Raw genomic sequence first — 20,845 nt, 5'->3', positions numbered from 1 at the left:
CCCGCAACCCACCCACCTATAAATACACACACACTCCAGTTTCTCCCGTTTCAGTAAATGGCAGCATCATTTACCTGGCTGCTCATGCCAAAACCCCCAAAGCCACCCTTAATTCCTCTCTTTCCCTCATATCCCACATCTAATCCATTATCAGTCCTGTCACTTCCACTTTCAACAACATATCCCCAAACTTGAACATTTTTTTACAACTCCTCCAACACAGCTTCGTAAGACCCATTCTGGATTTTTAACCTCCAAAGTGATGAGACAATACATTTGCGATGTTTTAAGCCACTGCTCCTGGTAATTTTTTACAGCAGCAATAGAAACGAACACACCTCACATAAAAACCAAAGTCCTTACCTTGGCTTAGAAGATCCTATAAGATCTGGCCTTTTGGTTTCTTTTTTTTTTAAATAAATTTATTTATTTTTATTTATTTTTGGGTCTTTGTTGCTGAGTGCGGGCTTCCTCTAGTTGCGGCGAGCGGGGGCTACTCTTCATTGTGGTGCACGGGCTTCTCATTGCGGTGGCATCTCTTGTTGCAGATGACTTCTCTTGTTGCAGAGCATGGGCTCTAGGCACGTGGGCTTCAGTAGTTGTGGCACGTGGGCTCAGTAGTTGTGACTTGTGGGCCCTAGAGCACAAGCTCAGTAGTTGTGGCGCACGGGTTTAGTTGCCCCGCAGCGTGTGGGATCTTCCTGGACCAGGGCTCGAAGCCATGTCCCCTGCATTGGCAGGCGGATTCTTAACCACTGTGCCAACAGGGAAGTCCCAAGTTCTGCCCTTTGGTGACCTCTCTGACCTTAGCTCTCAACACTTTTCCCTCACTTACTGTGCTTTAGCCCCTTCTACTTTTCTTCGGTCCCTCAAACAGGTAAGTCTCATTCGTTCCCACTTGGAGAGGGGGTGCTCTGCACTCGTGATGTTCTTCTCCTAGATCTTCCATTGGTTCTGTCTTTCACTGTGTTCAGGTTTCTATTCAAATCTCTTCTGCTCTCTCTGATGATACAAATATTAATAAATAGTTCCCAATCCCCACCCCTGCTGCTTATTCTGCTTTATTTTTCCTCATGCAGTGACTACTATCTGAATTTATATTACACTTATATATATGGCCTGTTTTACCCACTGGAATGTTAGCTCCGTGGGCTTGTGTATAGTTACACTATCCCTAGTGCCTGGAATAATGCTCAAGAAATTCATTCACTCCGTAACTGTTTATTGAGGACCTCCTATTGCTAAGTACTATTCTAAGTTCCACAGATACATCAGAGGGAAGGAAAAAAAAAGACTAAGAGCTTTACCCTCATGGAGCTTGTATTCTAACAGGGGGAGACTAACTATAAACAAAATAAATTAATACGTAGATGATGGATCCTATGATAAGTGAGAGGGAGAAAAAGAATGCAGGGGAACTGGGGCTGGGGCACTGAGACTTTACACAGGGTGGTCAGGAAAGGCCTAAAGGAGAACGTGAGGTTTGTGTAAAGACTTGAAGGCGGTGAGGAAGTGAAGCCTCGAGGTGTCTGAAGGGAAAGCATTCCAAGCAGAGGTCAGAGGTCAGGGGCCTGCAGGTCAGAGGCCTTGCAAGGAAGCTGCAACAGGTAGAACAGGGCAAGTGAGGGGGAGAGCGGTAAGAGAAGGTTGGAGAGGTATCGGGGACTTGATCATGCGGGGCCTGGTAGGCTACCCTTCAGATTTTACACTGAATGTGGTGAAAAGCTTTTGCAGGGTTTTGAGCAGAGAAGTGACCTAACGTGGTTTAGCTGTAGAAGGATCACTTGGGCCTGTGTACTGAGAACACTGTCCAGAGAAAGGGTGAGAGGAGGAGACTAGTTAGGAGGCTACAACAACAATCTAGGCGAGATGATGGTGGCATTTGTACTCACACATAAATGCTCCAAATGATGTACAGAATCCTCCGAGAAGCCTTCCCTGACAACACACCGCCCCCCACTCCAACTGGACTAGAAACCCCTACTTCATTCTTCCGTATCTCCCTGTAATGGTATTATTCCATATCACACCTCTGATGGATGACCCTGACCCTGCACGGTAACTGTCTCTATACTAGAGACACGCTGGACCGTCAGCTCTGTGATCCCAGGTATTCCAGGTAAGTCACTTAGTGTCTGCCATTGCCCGATCCACAGCAGATGCTCAACCAAGGGTTTTCTTATGCTTGAACTCCACCTCAAAGCCCAAAGAATTCCTGGCTTTATGTAAATTCTATAACTAGAAAGTCATAATATTATGTTAACCAGCTTCTCTTCAGAAACTCTCACCAAAAGCATTTTACATGTCTTTGCACATATGTATTTCCCAGCAACTGTGCACCTAGAGAGTCCACGTCTGTTTCTGTTTTTGATCTCTTTGAGATATATATCACGCCTAATCCCAAATGGGATTTAGGCAGCTCACAGTGTTAAAGTTTGTAGGAAAAGTGAAGGAATTCTCCAAGCCTTACCTTCTGAGTGCTTCTTCTTGGTGTGGTAGGCCAGCGCAGAGGCCTGGGTGAAGGTCATGAGGCAGTGCTTGCACATGAACGGACGGTCCCCAGTGTGAAGGCGAAGGTGGTTCTTCAGGGTAGAATTGGCCGCAAACTTTGCCCCACACTCCTCACAGGAGAACGGCTTCTCGTCAAAATGCTCCGTCAGTTTGTGGTACTGCATGCCTAGGGAAGCCACACCAGGGGCCAGAGATGCTGGTGATCAATGTTATGAATTCAGCAGGAGGATACACCTGAACACTGTCTCAGGCCAGGCCTCGAGAGGAAGCACAGCGTGAGCCACAGGACGCCAGGCCATGCTGCTCATCAGCCCGCCACCCAGCGCTCCAAGCCACCTTGGTCCCTTCCTGGCTGGGTCAGGCATCAAGTGTTCTGGGTTTATCTTGTCTATCTCCTCTCTCTCTCTCTTAAATAGGACCCAGTCACCCAGAAAGAGTGAAACAAAACTCACTTTTCTGTTTCATTAGGTTTGGGGCAAGGGAAAACAATTCAAATTCTACATCCCCTGGTTTCTAGGACTCTTGTTTACTATCAAGAAACAAGTGATACATGGAAACCTAAGAGTCAGGTGTGAAACAGCTGACTGTTATTATTAATAGTTATTATTATTATTATGAATAATAACAGCCACAATTTACTGAGTACTAACTCTATGGAAGGCACTATACTAGGTGCTCAGCTACATTATCTTAAATCTTCATAGCAATTCAAAAAAGTAGGTGGTATCAGGGTGCCTATTTAACAGGGGGAAATTAAAGCTCAGGGAGCTGATTCCAAAGCTCATGCTCTTCTCAAAACATTACCCTGCCTCTGCTCTATTTTCTAAGCCTTTCCACAGCCCTTACTGCATACTGGAGGCAAGGCCTGGAATCCAAACTACAATATCTGAATTATCATCCTCTATTACTTCGCCTTCTTGAATGTACCTGAGGCATGAGCAAATTCTCTTCCACAGAGGTCACACGTCACTGGAAGCCTCTTCTTCTTCTTCTTGGGGACGTCAGGCTCTCCACCTGTACCATGGGCCTCCAGCTGGTGTTTCTCCAGCTCTTTCTTAGAGTCCTTGGTCTCGTTACACTCCTTACACTGAACCTGTTTGCTCTTGGCCACCCGACAGCGCTTCATGTGCACCTTGAGGCGGCAGTAGAAATGGAAGCTCTTGTCGCAGGCCTTACAGACGAAGCTCTTCTTGGCAGGGTCTGGGGAGACAGCTGTATCTTTCTCTTGTTGTTCTGGCAAGGAACCAGTCTCTCCTTGACCGTTCTGTTTCCCAGGCTGGCAGTTTTCTTCAGCTGGCTCAGCTGCCTTTTCATCTGCTTTGTCCTTGGCTTCAAGGTGAAATTTATTACTCACCATCCACCTTTCCTTCTCTCCCTTTTCTTCAGTAAGGAAACCTGCACAGGAGAGAGATCTGATGGCTCTGGGAATTTCCTATGTTTCTACTTTGCTTTCTAACTTTCCTTCTTAGGGGAGAATGGAGACTACTTGGGACTGTCATCTTTACTCTCTGATAAACACAGATAGCATCATTTTACATCTATGTCTATGACTTTTCTAAGTATTTGAGAGCATATAAAATAAAGCAGCGATGGGTGAACTCCTAAACGAACTGCTGCCTCTTCTCTCCAATAAGGAAACAACCTGGGGGCCTAACAGGACCCCACCCACCCTGTATCTTACCGGCATACGCCAACTCCTGCATGACAGGCTGCAGGCCTGGGAAAGATCTGTGGATGCTGCACAGGAGCTGACATATTTCAATGGCCGAGATGGTTTTTTCCATGGCTCTGCTCAGCAATGCTCTCAGGGAAGCTTCAGGGCTGGCTGTCTCAGAGGAAATGCTCAGAATCTAAATGAATACCATGAGACAAAGGTTTGCGGTTAATATCAGCAGATTTTCTCCATGGTTTTCAACGTAGAAAACAAAGCTAGTTTCAGGGAGGCATTGCTCCATCTGTAACAAGTATACATTTCGTGCCATAAATATAGTGGAGAGCCCTTTTTCTCCAAGAATAGGGAAATTAACAAAAATTTAACAAGGAGGCACATATGAAGACAAATGTGCATATATAAAGGTGCAAGCAAGGAAGCATTGAGGATTTTCTGTGAGAAGTATCTTCTCAGAAACCAGGAGTCTCCCAAAGAACTTTTCTAGAGCTTAGTATTATATGCTTGGAAAGCTATAGGACTTGGTTGTTGGCATTTCTGTCTTGATGATCAAGATAATTTTTCATAACATGTAACTGTTTCAATGTTGGGAAGTAATCCTGCACGATCAGTGGCTTCACGTTTTTAGATACTTAGGTGTACCCTTTAAAACATCATTTTCTTTCATAAAGAAACTCAGGTTGTTTTTTTTTTTTTGTTTTGTTTTTTTTGCGGTACGCGGGCCTCTCACTGTTGTGGCCTCTCCCGTTGCGGAGCACAGGTTCCGGACGCGCAGGCTCAGCGGCCATGGCTCACGGGCCCAGCCGCTCTGCGGCATGTGGGATCTTCCTGGACCGGGGCACAAACCCGTGTCCCCTGCATCGGCAGGCGGACTCTCAACCACTGCGCCACCAGGGAAGCCCGAAACTCAGGTTTTTTTTTTTTAAAACAGATTTTTCTTTTTTCTTTTTTTTTTTTTAGTTTATTAATTAATTAATTAATTTTTGCTGTGTCGTGTCTTCGTTTCTGTGCGAGGGCTTTCTCTAGTTGTGGCAAGCAGGGGCCACTCTTCATCGCGGTGCGCGGGCCTCTCACTATCGCGGCCTCTGTTGGAGCACAGGCTCCAGATGTGCAGGCTCAGTAGTTGTGGCTCACGGGCCTAGTTGCTCCGTGGCATGTGGGATCCTCCCAGACCAGGGCTCGAACCTGTGTCCCCTGCATTAGCAGGCAGATTCTCAACCACTGTGCCACCAGGGAAGCCCAAAACTCAGGTTTTTAAAGAAGGTTCAAATTGGGGCTTTAAAGAGGCCAAGAATATTATTTCAAAGCCATCCTCTCAGAATGTTAGAGCTATCAGCAGAAAAGAGTCAGTACACTGAGAAAATAAAGCTAAACCATCCACAGATGGCCAAATAGAATTTTCATTTTGGAAGATATTTTATTTCTGCTCTTTTCAAGTCTATCTAAATAAACCTGATGTCCCTGGAGGCAGGCTTGAGACTAATTAGTGAGGCTAAAACTGATCAACGGCAGAAGCCCCATCTCTGAAGTGCGAGGCATGCTGGAGAGAGTCTAGCAGATGAATCTCTCCTCTGAAGCCCCACAGAAATGTGTGCCATCTTCTGCCCATCTGAGAGTCAGACCAAGGTGGGGCTGTCACCTGTGTAGACAGAGTTAGGACAGCCTTTCTACACACCTTCCATGGCTACGTGGATCAAAAAGCACGACAGGTGAATCTGTAATTTAACTTTAAGCTCCTTTATGATTCTTTCCCACTCAAGATGCACATGATCCTGGGATGAACATCCGTGAATTCCCCCTGCAATCCCCACCTGGTTTTTCTGGGATGCTGGCCACACTGTGAGAAGCCTTACAGAAAATGTGTTGGCACTATTTGTTATCCCATATGGGCAAAAGCTTTGTTCTTTCTATGTTTATTTTGGCTCTTTCTAGAAGCCAGAATAGAGCATGTAATAAGACCAATTTTACTTTTCTTCCTCTGAAAAAAGTTGCTTCTTACAACATGTGAGAGACCAGTATCATGGTTCCCTTTGAGTTTTCCTAGGTTTAAACAAATGGAATAAATCTGGGTTTGAGTCACTTGAACCTGAGTTCCAGTCCTGGCTGCTTCTATGACTAGCTGGTACATCCTAGAAACATCATTGACCCCTCAGAGCACGAGCTCCCTTATCTGTAAAATGTGGGTGGCATCACCTGTCATCCAGAGTTGGGAAGATTATAAGAGCAAAAGCATGACAAGTGTTGCTTAGCCTGGGCCTGCCCACAGCAGGTGCTCCAAGGAGCTGGTTCCTCCCTTAGGAGTGAAGACAGTCCCGGGCATCAATGCTGTAAAACTCCCCCAAACACTGTGTTGTTATCCCCACCACACCTCTTTCACAGTCTCTGCCAGGCGCTCTTCCTCTGACGCCAAGCACTTGAGTTCAGCCCTTTGCTGGATGGCCTCTAGGATCAACCTGTGATGCCTCAGGATGGTTTCGAAGGCAGCACTTTCTGGGGTCATCACTGAACAAAGAGGGATTGAAAACTCATTAGTAAAACTATGAGCACCATTTTTCCCTTTCATCTTTTCTCAACTCAGTTCTTCATAATGAGAATATATTTCATCTATCTCCCACCTGGAGTTGGGAGTGAAGAAGATGGCAAACATCACTGTAATCTGAGTATAATTAATATAAGCTTAGAAGAATTGCTGCACATTTTACTTTGAAAGGTTTACAAACTCCCATGTCCTTGAACAAAATTGCCAGTCCTTACTTCTACTGGTCAGGATGTGGAAGACTACCGTAAGAGAGCTGTTTCCTGCAAAGACTGACCATAATCTCTGGTGGGGGCAAAGCCAGCACAGAGGCCAGGCAACCTACCTGCCCGGAAGTAAGCGTCTGCGCCAGGCTCCCTTCGTATTTCCTCCGTGAGCAGGTTCAATGGGCAGGCCTTTGTCTCCTGAGCCACCAGCAGCAGTTGCCAAATGGCTGCTGCAGAGAGAGTCTGCTCTTCTAGAACTGCTGACATCAGAGAACTGAAACCACCTGAACCAGAGTCACGTTTCACAAGCTTCTCCATGACCTTCAAGATGCGGCACAAACATACACATAAGGGACTTTCTAGCCACTGGCCCAGCTGCAGAGCTGCAAGTCTGAGCACTGGGTCGTAGTGAACATATTTCTGGGGAGGAGTTTTTCAACATCCTTCACTTCTTTCAACCTGAGAGATGTTTATACACGAGAAGGTTCTTCATTCCTCCTTTTGAATGCTTTTCCTTATCACTGCAGAAATTACAACTATCCTACTTGTCACTCTTAGAAATTGAATCACCTACTATCTCCTTCTCTGCTGACCCCTTAGCATTTCTCAACATGGCTGCATGTGTGTATGTTTATATAAAATAGAAATACATTAAAAATATATATATGTTAATCTTTTTTCCTTCTTTCTCAATTTTGCCCACCCTTCCTCCCTCTCTCTCTTACCTCTCTTTCTCCAGGGGCTAAACTCTTCACATGTGGGATCATTTTTTGTAACATCTGGTTGTCTGTGAAAATCTCTGAGAGGTTTTCGTGATACCGCCTCAATAGTTCAATCCCATAATCATCAGGGCTTGCTTGGACTGTAAGGATATTAGCAAAACAACAACAACAAAACCTCCTTAAGGCCTTTTCTACACGACATGAGGGGAGTTACAAATGTGGACAGAAGAACAGATCAGCACAGCAGCTCTGTCTCTTCTGGAGCATAAGTGCAGCTCGTGGCGTGGGGCCTCACACATGTATGCTCACGTCTCCTCTGGTCTACACTTAATCACTCAGTGTTGCAGGGTCACAAAACCACCAATACTTTGAAAGTTAGCGCCCAGTGGTAGAAGCTAGTGATTGCTCAACCAGGGGGTAATTAGAAGGCTGCACTTGTAAGAGGTGCAGATGTAGAGATTCAAGGGATGTTATCTACCAGGCCTGAGGTGAAGGATCCATGCAGCGATCCAAAGTACAGGCAGGCACGAGTCAGGACGGCGGTAGCAAAGCCGACCCATTGTTCTTCTGTTTATATGCCCTCTCAGCCAATCTGTTAGTTACTCTCTTTTAAGAAAGGTTATATTTATTTGAAAGTAAAGAAAAATCAAAACTATCAGGCATTCCCATTAGCTTTGTAGATATTTAAAAATTTATTTTCCTCTCTGGCCCAGTAACTCCACTTCTGGGAATCTAGCCTTAAGAAATGATCTGAAGGCAAAAAAAAATCTGTGTACAAAGATATTTGCCACTGAGAAGCTTGTGATGATGATGATAACAGCTAATATTTACTGAGTGCGTATTATATTATGTGCTAGCACTGTGCTCCATGTTTACATATATTATCTCAAAGTAGCCACAAAAATGAAGGTGGAAGGTACCATTCTTACCACCATCTCACAGGGGAGACAATGAGGTTCAGAAGGGTTAAGTCACTTACTCAGGGTCACAGAGCTACCAAAGAAGTCAGGATGTAAATCCCAGTAATCTTGATAGTCTTAACCATTATGCTACATGTGCCCCTAGACATGGGCATGAGTAAGACAGCATAAGTATACTTATGATAGAAACTACACAGCCTTAAAAAAATAGAATTCTAGGGAGTGTTCTGAAATGTGGAGGAGAATGTTTATGTTATATTGGTAAGTGGGGGAAATGATAAAATATGGTAGAGTATCTCAACATTGTAAAAATAATGTGATAGATAAAATATGTCAATGTGTTTAATACTGAAATTATCACGTGGTGGGATTTGAGGTTTTCTTCTTTATTTTTTAAACTGCTCAAGTTTGTATAAGTATATATTATTCTTACAAGCTAGTTAGAAAGTTCTCTCATTTCCCAAATAGCCTTCTTCTGAAAACCATTTCATTCTCAAACGTTCTGGGACGGGGGATGATTGGCTAGAATTGGGCTGTTTTTCAAAGGGATAGTCCCAAACTGGCTGGACACGAGGGGTGGTTAATTCTGGGCACTGCTGGGACCGAACAGCACCCCGGTGGGAGTGGGGACGTCAGGACCTGAGTTCCTGCTGCTCACACGTGTGAGCGCTGTTGAGTCCATCCGCTCCACAGGCGTTCACAGGTGGCACGTGACAGCCCCAGGAAAGCCACACTTTTAGACCCTGAACCACGGGAACATCACGGGGGAGCTTAATGGAGAAGAAATGTTTAGATTTCCGATCCTAACTCCAGAGATATCGAGAATCACTGATTTGTGACAGCTAGTTTCTCTTTCACAATGGCTTTTCTTAACATTGTCTTATCTCCCCCGCCAGCAAGGAGCCAAAAGGGTGTTTTAAGCTATAATTTTCTGTAGGAGTGGTTCCAGTTCAGAGAGTCAATAATTAACGAATACCTGTGGTGCTCGGCAAAGCAGCTAATTTCTGCAAATTCTCCAGCAGAAGGCCCAAGTTTGGGAATGTCATCTTCACAGCCTGAAGGAGTTTTACCAAACTCTCAGCACTCAGGGTCTTCTCTTCAGTCATTCTGTGCAACAAATTTTCTATTGTCTCCTTGGGTGTTCCACCCTCACAGCAATTCAGAATCACCTGCAGTGGTAAGCAATCAACCCGACACCAGTTACTGGAAATTCTAAGTGCATTTGACACACCACTGGAAAGACCAGCAAGACAGCATTACAAACCGCCCCGACTCCAGGTCCTCTTCTGCTTGTCTCTAGCGCTAGTTTTGTCATAGTCTCTTCCTTATTCTGTTTCAATAAAAATCCAAACCATTCTCCAAACAAACAGCTCCATGAAAATCTTTCTTTCTCAATTGCGGGTCTGTGCATATTCTTTGCCTCTGACAGTTTGCATTTTGTGAAAATATTCTTACGCTAGGCCTACATGATAGAGCAAGCAGCTTACATCTAAGCTTTAGATTGAGTTTGTTCAGACACTAAGATTGCAAAACTGACTGGCAATTAATAAATACAGTTACAGTGTTTTTCATCTCTGTTCAGTCAAGTACATGACAGTGGCAGAGGCTACAAGTTCAGAGCAATTCTATTACTTTACTTCCTTTTACTTTATTTGCATTGCAATTTGAATACCCGGATACTTCATACATTTGTCTGTGGCCTCCAAAATAATAGATTTAAAGTGCACTTCAGGATAATTTTTCTAGCAGATTCCTCATTATCTAGCCCTCTCCTCCCCAGTGGCCACATGCACCAGCTCCAGTTATCATCCCACAGTTCTACCCACTTGTTCTTCCCTGGTATGCTAGAGGGTTTTCTGAGTCAAGAGGGCACAGGCCTCCAGCAAAAGGTTGAAAAATCAAACACCTGACAGTTATTTTAAAGATATTTTCCAATCACAATAGAACTAGCCTTAATGGACTGCAATTAAATATGTACAACTCAGCTCTTGTGGATAATGCAGGGGATTATTTCAATACATGTAATCTACAGTAACTGAATTTTGAATTTTCCTTTGGGAAAATGCCAGCTCTCCGGAGCAAGAGTCAAGCAGATGGTCACGGTAGCATGCCAGAGGACGCTATTATCAAATTACTTCTGTTTTAAAATAATAAATTTAGCTATAAAGCCAAATTGGTTTTATATATGTAAAAGAAATATCTATATTACATATATGAAAGGCATGTGTATATTATAAATAAAGTTGTCACATACCTTGTCCATACAGAACATAGTCTTTCTCTTTGTTTAAGGTCTAATATATATTAGATTTCTACTAAATGAGCTAAAATTTAAAACTTAAGGGCTTGTATCTAAAAATCATACTGCTTTTTGTGCTATCTCTTAGCTCGTAAACAATAACCTGATACAAAACGAGGCAGCCAGATACTGTAAAGAGTGGGTATGAACTTTAAAGCTGGACAGGCCTAGTTTGAAATCCAGTTCTAAAATGTATGGCCTGTGTGACCTTGGGCAAGTTATTTAAGTCTTTAAACCTTATTCTTCTCATCTGCAAAAGAAGATAACAATACCAACTCTCGCACTGTCAGTATGACAATTCTCTAAAATGAAGTTGCCATTTGTAGAGCCGAGCAAAACTCCTAGGACATATGTGATTGTTAATAAATGATAGTGGTTATTGATATCATTAGGAAGCAGGATGCACAGTGGGTAAGAGATGTGCTTTGTTTAGAAGTCTGGGTTCCAATGCTGGCCCCAAGCAGCTGCGCCTTTGGGTACGCTGCTTACCATTCTTAGCTTCTGTTTCTTCATCTTTAAAGTTAGGGTATTAACCATAACTTCATAAAGTTGCTGCGGGGGTAGAATTTAGTAATGCTTTAAAGGTCCTCAGTACGTTACTTGGCACACAGTAAACAATAAATAAATAAATGGCAGCTATAGCAATTACTATTCTTGTATCTGTTTCCAATCCTGAAGTGAAAAAATGCCTATTTACCCCCAGAACCCAACCCTTCTGTTTACAGAAGGGCCATGGTACCTATGATTAGCATCATTCCATAAGAGAAAAAGTTCCAAAAGGCCTGAGAGCATGTTCCACATGGTGTAAAAACCCTGTGCCTATGCGATCAACATTCACCTCTACACTCCTGCTTTATTATTTTGCTTCAGTTTTCATGAGAAAGAGTAGCCTAATGAAGCTCTGGTGGAACCCCAATCCTAAGAAGTGTTTTTGTGATTTACAACTAATTTAAGTTCTTCTGCTTCAGCCCTTTCTGTCAAGTAAACTGAAAGTGACAGAAGAAAATGACAGCATGGTCTGCCTGGCTGCAGGGAATGGGGCTGAGCTTGGGCTCTACCTATAAATGCTATTTTATCAAGATAATGAAACAGTTCAAAGGACACATTCAATCTAGCTAATAAGGAAAAAGTTTGAATGAGTAATTGAATGAAATCGCTAAACGAGGAATGAGGTATTTCTAGAGCTATAAGCAACTTACTTAAACTGAGTGCCTAAAATTAAACTTAATCTGAAGCCTAAGGAGAAAACAGGGGTTTAATCTTATTCTGTTCATATATTATCTTTCTCAAGAAGTGCAAAGGAGTTAAACTTTTAAAAACATAATTTGCAAAATACAATTTTGAGATTAAAGGTTTTCCCATTTTATATGAAAAAAAGAGCAATATAAGATCGAGAAGAAGAAAATCTAGGATCCAGTCCTCACTATCAATCCAGTACGCAGCCATCACACCAGCGGTTTCTACACATTTTCTCTCCTGAACATTTAAGCCACTTCCCACAGTTTGATACCACAAAAGTTCTCTGTCCCTATTCCTTCCTTCCAGATATAAAAATATTTTTAGCACAAAGTTGAAATCAATAACACCAACAAATACAGTTATCTAGTTGATTTGAGAAGTCATGCCAGCAGTTTTATGAGGATTTTAGCAGCTGGCTGGTGGGAGTATAAATTGGTACAACCTTCCTGAAGGGCAATTTGGCAATATATATCAAACACTTGAAAAATTTTACTCTCTATTCCAAAATCTCACTTCTTAGAAATTATCCTGAGAAAATAATCTGAGAAGTATGCAACAATTTGTGTGTAAAATGTTCCCCTGTAACATTATTTATAATAGCAAAATATTGAATAGCAAAAACTAAGAAACAAATGCCCCAAAATAATTAATGAATTATGGTATATCCATTAGACAATACAATGCAGCTACCAAAATCCTTATGTGGGTATGGAAATATATTCACAATATATTCAATTAAAAAATAAAGTTACAAAGCTATATGATAATCCCATCCCAGGATGATTCAAATGAGAAAAAGTGGGAGCACATGTTCCAAAATGTTAGTAGTGATCATCTCTGGGTGGTGAGATGGTGGAAGATTTGGACTTTTTTCTTTCTGCTTGTTTTCCCAATTTTCTAAAGATGAACAGTGTATCATTTCTGTAAAAAGTGTCATAACAATTAGAAATGTGCCTAAACACTTTAACTCTTGGGGCAAATGTTTTATATCAAAATCCCACGGAGTCAGAGCAGGAATATCCATCCGTCCATGCATCTAAAGATGTAATGTCTGACTATAGTATGCAAGGCACTCAGCAAGCTGGTGCAGGGGATACACGGAGGTATAAAGCAGGAACCTGAGCTTCAAGGTGCTTACTATGTAGTATGTGAAGAAATACTGCAAGGTAAAAAGTGCTCGGTGTCACAAAAGAGGTTTAAAACAAAGTGCCGCAGAAAGGAGGAAGAGATACTTGACAGTTACCCTTTTCTCAGAGCCAGTCAGGAATTCCTCCTCGCCCGTTTCCAGGAACTCCAAAATAGGTCTCAGCTGTGTTACACACCGGATCAGGTCCTCTTTGTGTTCTAGTAACAGAACAGACAAGGTCTTTCCCTCCTTTGTGCTCCCTGGGGGAGAAAGAGCTAGAGACAAACAAGAGAAGCTCGTCAATTTGAAGAGAATGACAGCATGGTTTGTCAAGAGAGATCTAACAGAATAGTAAAGTGATTCTCAGCCAATTCTGAGCACCCGAATGCAGAATCTCTTTTTGGAGAGGAAAATGCTTTATTATTCTGTTTAAACTCTATGAAAGGAAAAATGTTTCATGTATCTGTCGAAACACAAAGCTGTAAAGCCAGCCAGAGGTTAACCTCTGGTTGGCAAGGCCACTGCTTTGTATCTAACCCAAACGAGAGAAACTTCAGCCTTTAAGTGCTATCAGCAAACCAGTTCACCGTAGGCACTCAAAACACTGATTTGGATGTGTGGCTTTCTGAAGGGCAGGAGAACACTGATGGTATTCTCCAACTCCAAGGTGTCAGATTAGTTAACTAGGGGGTAGAATGAAGACTCAAGTTCAGTTTGTATATATTAACATGCAGTCTCTGGAACTACAGGTAGAATTTATGTGAAAATCACTTTAACAATAACTAAGCCATTGAAGAAATGTATCACTGGACCAAGCTTTACAGCATCTTCCCAGAATAAAATTCAGTCACTCAGGTGGATAAGGTTTCTCGTACCTTTTGGCTGCACTGCTTCTACAGCCTCTGGCTGTCTGTCTAACAGTGTTGTCTTTACCGCAGGATTAGAATCTTGGAACAGCCTCAACAGGGACACGACAGTCTGAACATCCAGGCTCTCACTTCTTACTTTATCCAGGATTCTCTGGAATGCTGACTGTCCTTCTTCACCCACAAGACATCCCATTATGGTCTGTAGAACACAAGTGCCCAGAAAGACAGATTAGCCAGCCACAAGAACTCCATGCTCCTTGGATTTGGCAAGTGGGCCCTCAACAGTTTGATCCCCACCTACTTGACCTTTCTATGGCATTTGACGGTACTCTCACCTCTGCAGCACAATTCTCCTCTGACTTCTTGACACTGAAGCATTTTGGGTAAGAACTCACCTTTCTGACCACTCTTTTTCTGCCTTCCTCACTGGCTCTTCTTCCAAATCCATAAGCAAAAGCAGTACCTAAGACTGGTTTCAACTCTTTATTTTTTCTCACTTTATATACTCTCCTTTTGAAAAGCTCTCACACATATAGCTTTAACTATCACCTTTATGAAGACAACCCTGAAAACCAGTGCACTAATCTTGAACTCTGTCTCAATCCAGACCCACAGTGTCTGTTAGATGTGCCTTATCCTCCAGGGGTCTCAGCACCATATGCCTAAAACCCAACTCCCTTCATGACTTTTCAAAACCTAGAGCATTAAAATATCAACAACTCCAGGGGTAAAATAAACAACATTAGCATTCCTTTCTTCGGTCTGACAGAGCATCTCTCACACAAACGGGAGGAATGCCAACTGGAAGGCAGAATTAATATCTCTATTTCAGCAATAATGAAAAATCTGGTAATTGAAACTTAATTTCATGAGTATAGTCTTATGTATAATCTTTATATTTCTACTTGGCAAAACTACAACTTACCTCTGATGTTTTTTAGTGTCGATACTATAAAAGAAAATATTTTCTCATGAGAGTCTTTAGAGAGCAAAAAGGTTTTCTAGACACACACATGCACACACAGCCACACACACAACACAAAAGGACCTCTTCAACATGCACACTGGCAAAGTTCACCCAGACAGTTATTATATATTCTGACAGTAATTATATGTTTAAAATTGTTGTTTAGAGGGACTTTATCTCCTTCTCTCCTCCCAAATAAACAGGATTATAAATGAGTTAGACTTTGTATTTCTTGAGTTTGTTCTAGCTTGGTTCCTGATCAGAGAGCTAAGTTAAACTTAAAAAAAAGGTTCCTATGAATTTTGGTCATCTCCAAAAGTAAACATAGATAAAACACAATTTAATAATCCTTATTAAGTTTTTATTAGAATAAGTAACTTCCATGAACATAAGATAAACTCATTTTGTCTCTATTTTAAAAATAATAAACAAATGAGATAAAAATGTAAGTTGAATGCTTAATTCTCTTTGGTCGCATTTATTCATCCTTTCTTGCTTTTATTAGTTGGCCTAAAATCTCTTTAGAATGCCTCTTCCCTGACAGCAGCAGGGAACTGAGTAGGCAGCCTGGGGTTCCCAGTATGCCTCCAGGTTTTCATGCCCTTGAGCTGAACCTAATGACTTGCTTCTAAGGAAAAGAATATGGCAAAAGTAATGGGACACCACTTGTGAGGCTAGGTTACTGTGACTTCCATCTTGCCCATGTGTGGACTCCCTCAGTGTCTTTCCTCTATGGGATGCAAGCTGCCATGTTGAGAGGTACCCTATAGAGAGGCCCATGTGACAAGAAACTCACATCCCCGGTCAACAGTCAGTGAGTGAGCTTAGAAAGAGACACTCCCCAGCTGAGCATCGACATGTCTGCAGCCCAGGCTGACACCCTGAGTACAGCCCTGTGACAGACCCTGAGCCAGGGACTCAGGTAAGCTATGCCTGGATTTCTGACCCACAGAAACTGTGAGGTCATAAACGTTTGTTCTTTTAAGCTGCTAAATTTTACGACTAATTTGTTCAACACAGGAGTAGGTATCTTATAAAGACCCACTATTGCTAATGCCCTTAGTTTTAAACCTGTTTCTTCCTCTTTATTCTCCATTTCTACTCCCTCCCTCCCTCCCTCTTGTGCACTTAACTGATACAACATACAGCTATCTCATTCTATCCTAGGCCAGTTTTCTTCCCCCCCCAAGCTCTCTGAATACCCCAGATCCACCTCTCTCAGTATCCAATTTGTCTGGCATTATCATTTGAGCCAGTGGGGAAGAGAAGCTTTCATCAATGGTGGCATCTGATGCGCTTCTCATTATCCTCTCTGCTGTTTCCTCCTCTGCAGAACTGCTCAGCAGTGAAATTAAAACATTTGTTAACTTCATTGCTCAGCAGTGACACCAGGGTGACCATCTGGGAAGAGAAGCGGGGGTAGGCTGATGAAAGGGCCAGAAGGGAGCAGACAGCTGCCTGGAAAGCCCTGCTCTCTGCTCTTTCTTCCAGTACCTACTGGGGACCTGCACCAGAGCCAGTGCTGTAGCTTACCCTACCAGCCCCCTAAGCTGCCTGGGGTTCCACAGTGGAGTGAGCCCTTTTCTGAAATAGGGGATCTGACTAAACAGAAGGGTGTCACATATTGCAACAGGCTGGAATTCACTGATTGCTATCACATAACAGAACTCTAAGAAATGGACCAAAACAGAGTTTTATTCTTTAACCAGACATTTGGAACTCCTTTGATTCTTAGAGTTAAAGGTACTTCAATAAATTTCTATCAATTCACGGTCACAGAAGTACTCAAAGTACTTTTATCTATGAGTGAAATATAGGTCAATATGTTTAAAGATGGGACAGTTTTCTTTCCCTCTGTTATATGTGAAAAAACCATTTACTCTTTCCCTTACACTCAGATCTTTTAATTGTATTTACTTATTTTCCCAACCATTTGCCTACTGCCTTCGGATTTGTCTTTGTTACACTATATTCTTGTTCGCACATGCCTTCCTGAATGCTGAGGACCAGGCAATGGCAATAATGAGACAGACCACAACAGCTCAATACCATCCCAGATACCGTGCATACTTGCCATCTACTTTACTACTTACATCAGATCCTGGAGGCATTACTACGACTACTTAAAGGAGAGTCAGAGAGGTGAAGTAACTTGCCCAAGTTTGCACGGCTAGTGAGCAGAATACCTTGATGAAACACTGAGCTCATTCCAATGATCTGGAACACCTTTCACCCAGTTCCATCTCCCAAACTTCGAGTGTAACCAAATCCATTTCACTGGATTTTATTGGACTTACTAGAATCAACATCACTTGAACACTGGGTAGCATCTAGACAATCTGTACCATTCCTCCTGGTCTCACTGATTAGTGAAGAGACTGGTATACAATAGGTGCTTAATAAATGTTTGTTTAACTGAATGAAATTCCCTTCCCATAAGACCACTAGCCCTTCTAGCTATAGCTGCATATCTTAGATTTAATAATTAGCAGAGAGGAGATCTGAAAAAAACAACTTAAGTTCATCTCTCATAGACCTGTAAAGTGAACCCTATCCACTCACTTCTCAAGAAGGTTATCCTATACTGTGTCAGTGAACACAGTCCACAAAACACAGACCTACAGGTCTTGACAAACCTCTGAAGTAGTAACACAGATGAAAACATCAGATTCACATAAGAGCCTTCACTGTTGTTTGCCTTTGAAACAAAGTTGAAGGAAAAAAGGATGCTACCAGGTCTTCAGCTTTGGGAGTCTTTCTAGAACTTTAGGTGAAAAGTGGATCAAACAGCAAGGAAATCAATAGTAGAAAGAGTTATCTCCTTACTCTAGTCAAACACTCACCTTGCTATCTACACAATTAATTAAAAGCAGGGACACGGCTAGGAATAAAGCAAGTAGACAATTAAAAGTTCTAGCATAAAAGGTGAAAAAAGTATAAGTTTGCCTTTAAATACAGGTTTTACTCAGCTCAGCCAGAAAGCCTCTTAGGTCAGTATCAGCTTTTTCTAATGGTAAGAGATACTACACTGAGATAGAGACAAGGGGAAGCCACTCTCCCATCCCGGCACCCAAGAGATTTCTCCTTAATCAGTTTTGGCTTTGGTTTCAGCAATTCAAGCTGCCCAGGTTCTTCTCATATTGCTGCAATCACTGCTCAGGGAATGGCTTTGCCACCTTTCATCATTTATCTCAGGAAATAAAATAATCAGGACACTGGTTCATGATGTCCTCCCTTAACACAATCCAGGTCAGGTACATACCTCATATCTGTTTTTAAGAAAAGGAACAGGCTGGTCCATCTGTTCTCAATCAGAACATTACTCACAAGCCTTAACAGGCCTCAAAATTACACACCTAAGTGTAGATTATAGTTAACGTTGAGTCATCTTTTTAATTTATGATGATGAACCAAATAACAGCCAACAACAACAAAAAACATTCAAAGCTCTCTGGGAGCTAAAGATGTATAAACAGAACAGTGACAAACAAAACCCCCAAACAACCTTTCCAACCGTAGCTGAAATGCAGAATGATGTTCCAAGTGAACAGTTCTAATAAATACATTCGACACCGAAGTCTTTTGGGGATTCCTGTAGTTGGGTGACTTCTGTATACACTTCCCAAAAAATTACATACGCGGCAGGATTTCTTTGCTGTCAAGACATTCTATAAGGATAGGGATCCAGTCTTATTTATGTTTATTTTCCTAGCAACCAGGTCAATGCCTGGCACATACCAGTTGCTCAGTAAATATTTGCTGAATCAAGGAGAAAGCAAAGAATAAAACTTGGGAAATGCGTATTCAGCAGCTACCCAAAACACTGAGAGCTGTTAGCGTAGACGCTGTGACATCTGCCATCATACATTAAGAATTTTGTTAAGTCATTAACTTCTCCAGCAATGCTTCTCAAAATGTAGTCTAGAGATACCAAAAAAGCAGTCCATGGGGAACTTGTTAAAGATGGAGATTCCCAAGCTCTACCACAACGTAAGAATCAGACTCTGGAAATGCGGTCTGGAGGTGTACATTTTAACAAATCCACCATTTTAACAAGTGCATCTTTTTAATATATACTGAACTGCTGTTCTAGAGACTGATGGCTTTGTATGAGACACTACACCTGCAGTTCAGGAAGCTACTTCCAAGGGTAACGGTATCTGAAAGCATGACTTAAGCAAACTAAGCTTAAAACATCAACAGCAAACCATCTCATGTCAGAGTAAGTGACCACGGCACTAGGATATTATAAGGCATTAAGTGAAAAAGGAGTTTCAAGACTGACTGAGTCTAAAAATGACTTTTTTTTAAATGACTTTTTAATTTTTAATATTTTTAAAATTTTAATCACTTTATTTTATTATTTTTTTCTTCCTCTCTTTCTTTTCTCCCTTTTCTTCTGAGCCGTGTGGCTGACAGGGTCTTGGTGCTCCAGCCAGGTGTCAGGCCCAAGCCTCTCAGGTGGGAGAGCTGAGTTCAGGATATCGGACCACCAGAGACCTCCTGGCCCCACGTAATAGCAAACGGCAAAAGCTCCCCCAGAGATCTCCATCTCAATGCTAAGACACAGCTCCACTCAACGACCAGCAAGCTACAGTGCTGGACACCCTATGCCAAACAACTAGCAAGACAGGAACACAACCCCGCCCATTAGCAGAGAGGCTGCCTAAAATCATAATACGGTCACAGCCACCCCAAAACACGCCACCAGACACGGTCCTGCCCACCAGAAAGATCCAGCTTCATCCACCAGAACACAGGCACTAGTCCCCTCCCCCAGGAAGCCTACACAACCTACTGAACCAACCTTAGCCACTGGGGACAGACACCAAAAACAACGGGAACTACAAACCTGCAGCCTGCGACAAGGAGACCCCAAACACAGTAAGTCAATCAAAATGAGAAGACAGAGAAACACACAGCAGATGAAGGAGCAAGGTAAAAACCCACCAGACCAAACAAATTATGGAAAAAGATATTCCATGCAAATGGAAATCAAAAGAAAGCTGGAGTAGCAATCCTCTTATCAGACAAAATAGACTTTAAAACAAAGACCAGGGCTTCCCTGGTGGCGCAGTGGTTGAGAGTCCGCCTGCCGATGTAGGGGACATGGGTCCGTGCCCCGGTCCGGGAAGATCCTGCAAGCCGCAGAGCGGCTGGGTCTGTCAGCCATGGCCGCTGAGCCTGCACGTCCGGAGCCTGTGCTCCGCAACAGGAGAGCCCACAACAGTGAGAGGCCCGCGTACCACAAAAAAACAAAAAACAAAAACAAAGACCATTACAAGAGACAAAGAAGGACACATATAATGTGAGGGAACTTACATCAACATAATAAAGGCCATATATGAGAAACCCACAGCCAGCATCATTCTCAATGATGAAAACCTGAAAACATTTCCACGAAGATCAGGAACAAGACAAGGTTGCCCACTCTCACCACTATTATTCAACATAGTTTTGGAAGTTTTAGCCACAGCAATCAGAGAAGTAAGAAGAAGATACAACAATTGTAAATATTTATGCACCCAACATAGGAGCACCTCAATATATAAGGCAAATGCTAACAGCCATAAAAGGGGAAATCGAAAAGTAACACAACAAGAGTAACACCCCACTTTCACCAATAGACAGATCATCCAAAATGAAAATAAATAAGGAAACAGAAGCTTTAAATGACACATTCAACGAGATGGACTTAATTGATATTTATAGGACACTCCAGCCAAAAACAACAGAATACACTTTCTTCTCAAGTGCTCATGGAACATTCTCCAGGATAGA

General features: G+C 42.4%; 1 protein-coding gene across 3 annotated transcripts in view; it reads right to left on the bottom strand.

Moving 5' to 3' along the window:
• ZBTB40 (zinc finger and BTB domain containing 40) overlaps nt 1-20,845 on the bottom strand; it is a 73,720-nt gene that overhangs the window by 12,467 nt on the left and 40,408 nt on the right. For all 3 annotated transcript variants that reach the window (XM_024766714.1, XM_024766715.1, XM_024766716.1), the window contains 9 exons: nt 14,104-14,296; nt 13,346-13,503; nt 9,541-9,733; nt 7,648-7,784; nt 7,042-7,243; nt 6,549-6,682; nt 4,193-4,361; nt 3,439-3,906; nt 2,471-2,677 (listed from right to left, as the gene is read on the bottom strand). In XM_024766714.1, coding sequence (XP_024622482.1) covers nt 2,471-2,677; nt 3,439-3,906; nt 4,193-4,361; nt 6,549-6,682; nt 7,042-7,243; nt 7,648-7,784; nt 9,541-9,733; nt 13,346-13,503; nt 14,104-14,296 — 1,861 coding nt within the window. The remainder of the gene's footprint in view (nt 1-2,470; nt 2,678-3,438; nt 3,907-4,192; nt 4,362-6,548; nt 6,683-7,041; nt 7,244-7,647; nt 7,785-9,540; nt 9,734-13,345; nt 13,504-14,103; nt 14,297-20,845) is intronic.

The sequence above is a fragment of the Neophocaena asiaeorientalis genome, unplaced genomic scaffold, assembly GCF_003031525.2.
Source record: "Neophocaena asiaeorientalis asiaeorientalis breed wild unplaced genomic scaffold, Neophocaena_asiaeorientalis_V1.1 scaffold79, whole genome shotgun sequence".
Taxonomy (NCBI): domain Eukaryota; kingdom Metazoa; phylum Chordata; class Mammalia; order Artiodactyla; family Phocoenidae; genus Neophocaena; species Neophocaena asiaeorientalis.
The sequence above is the reverse complement of the archived record's forward strand: the minus strand, read 5'-3'. Positions and strand labels throughout refer to the sequence as shown.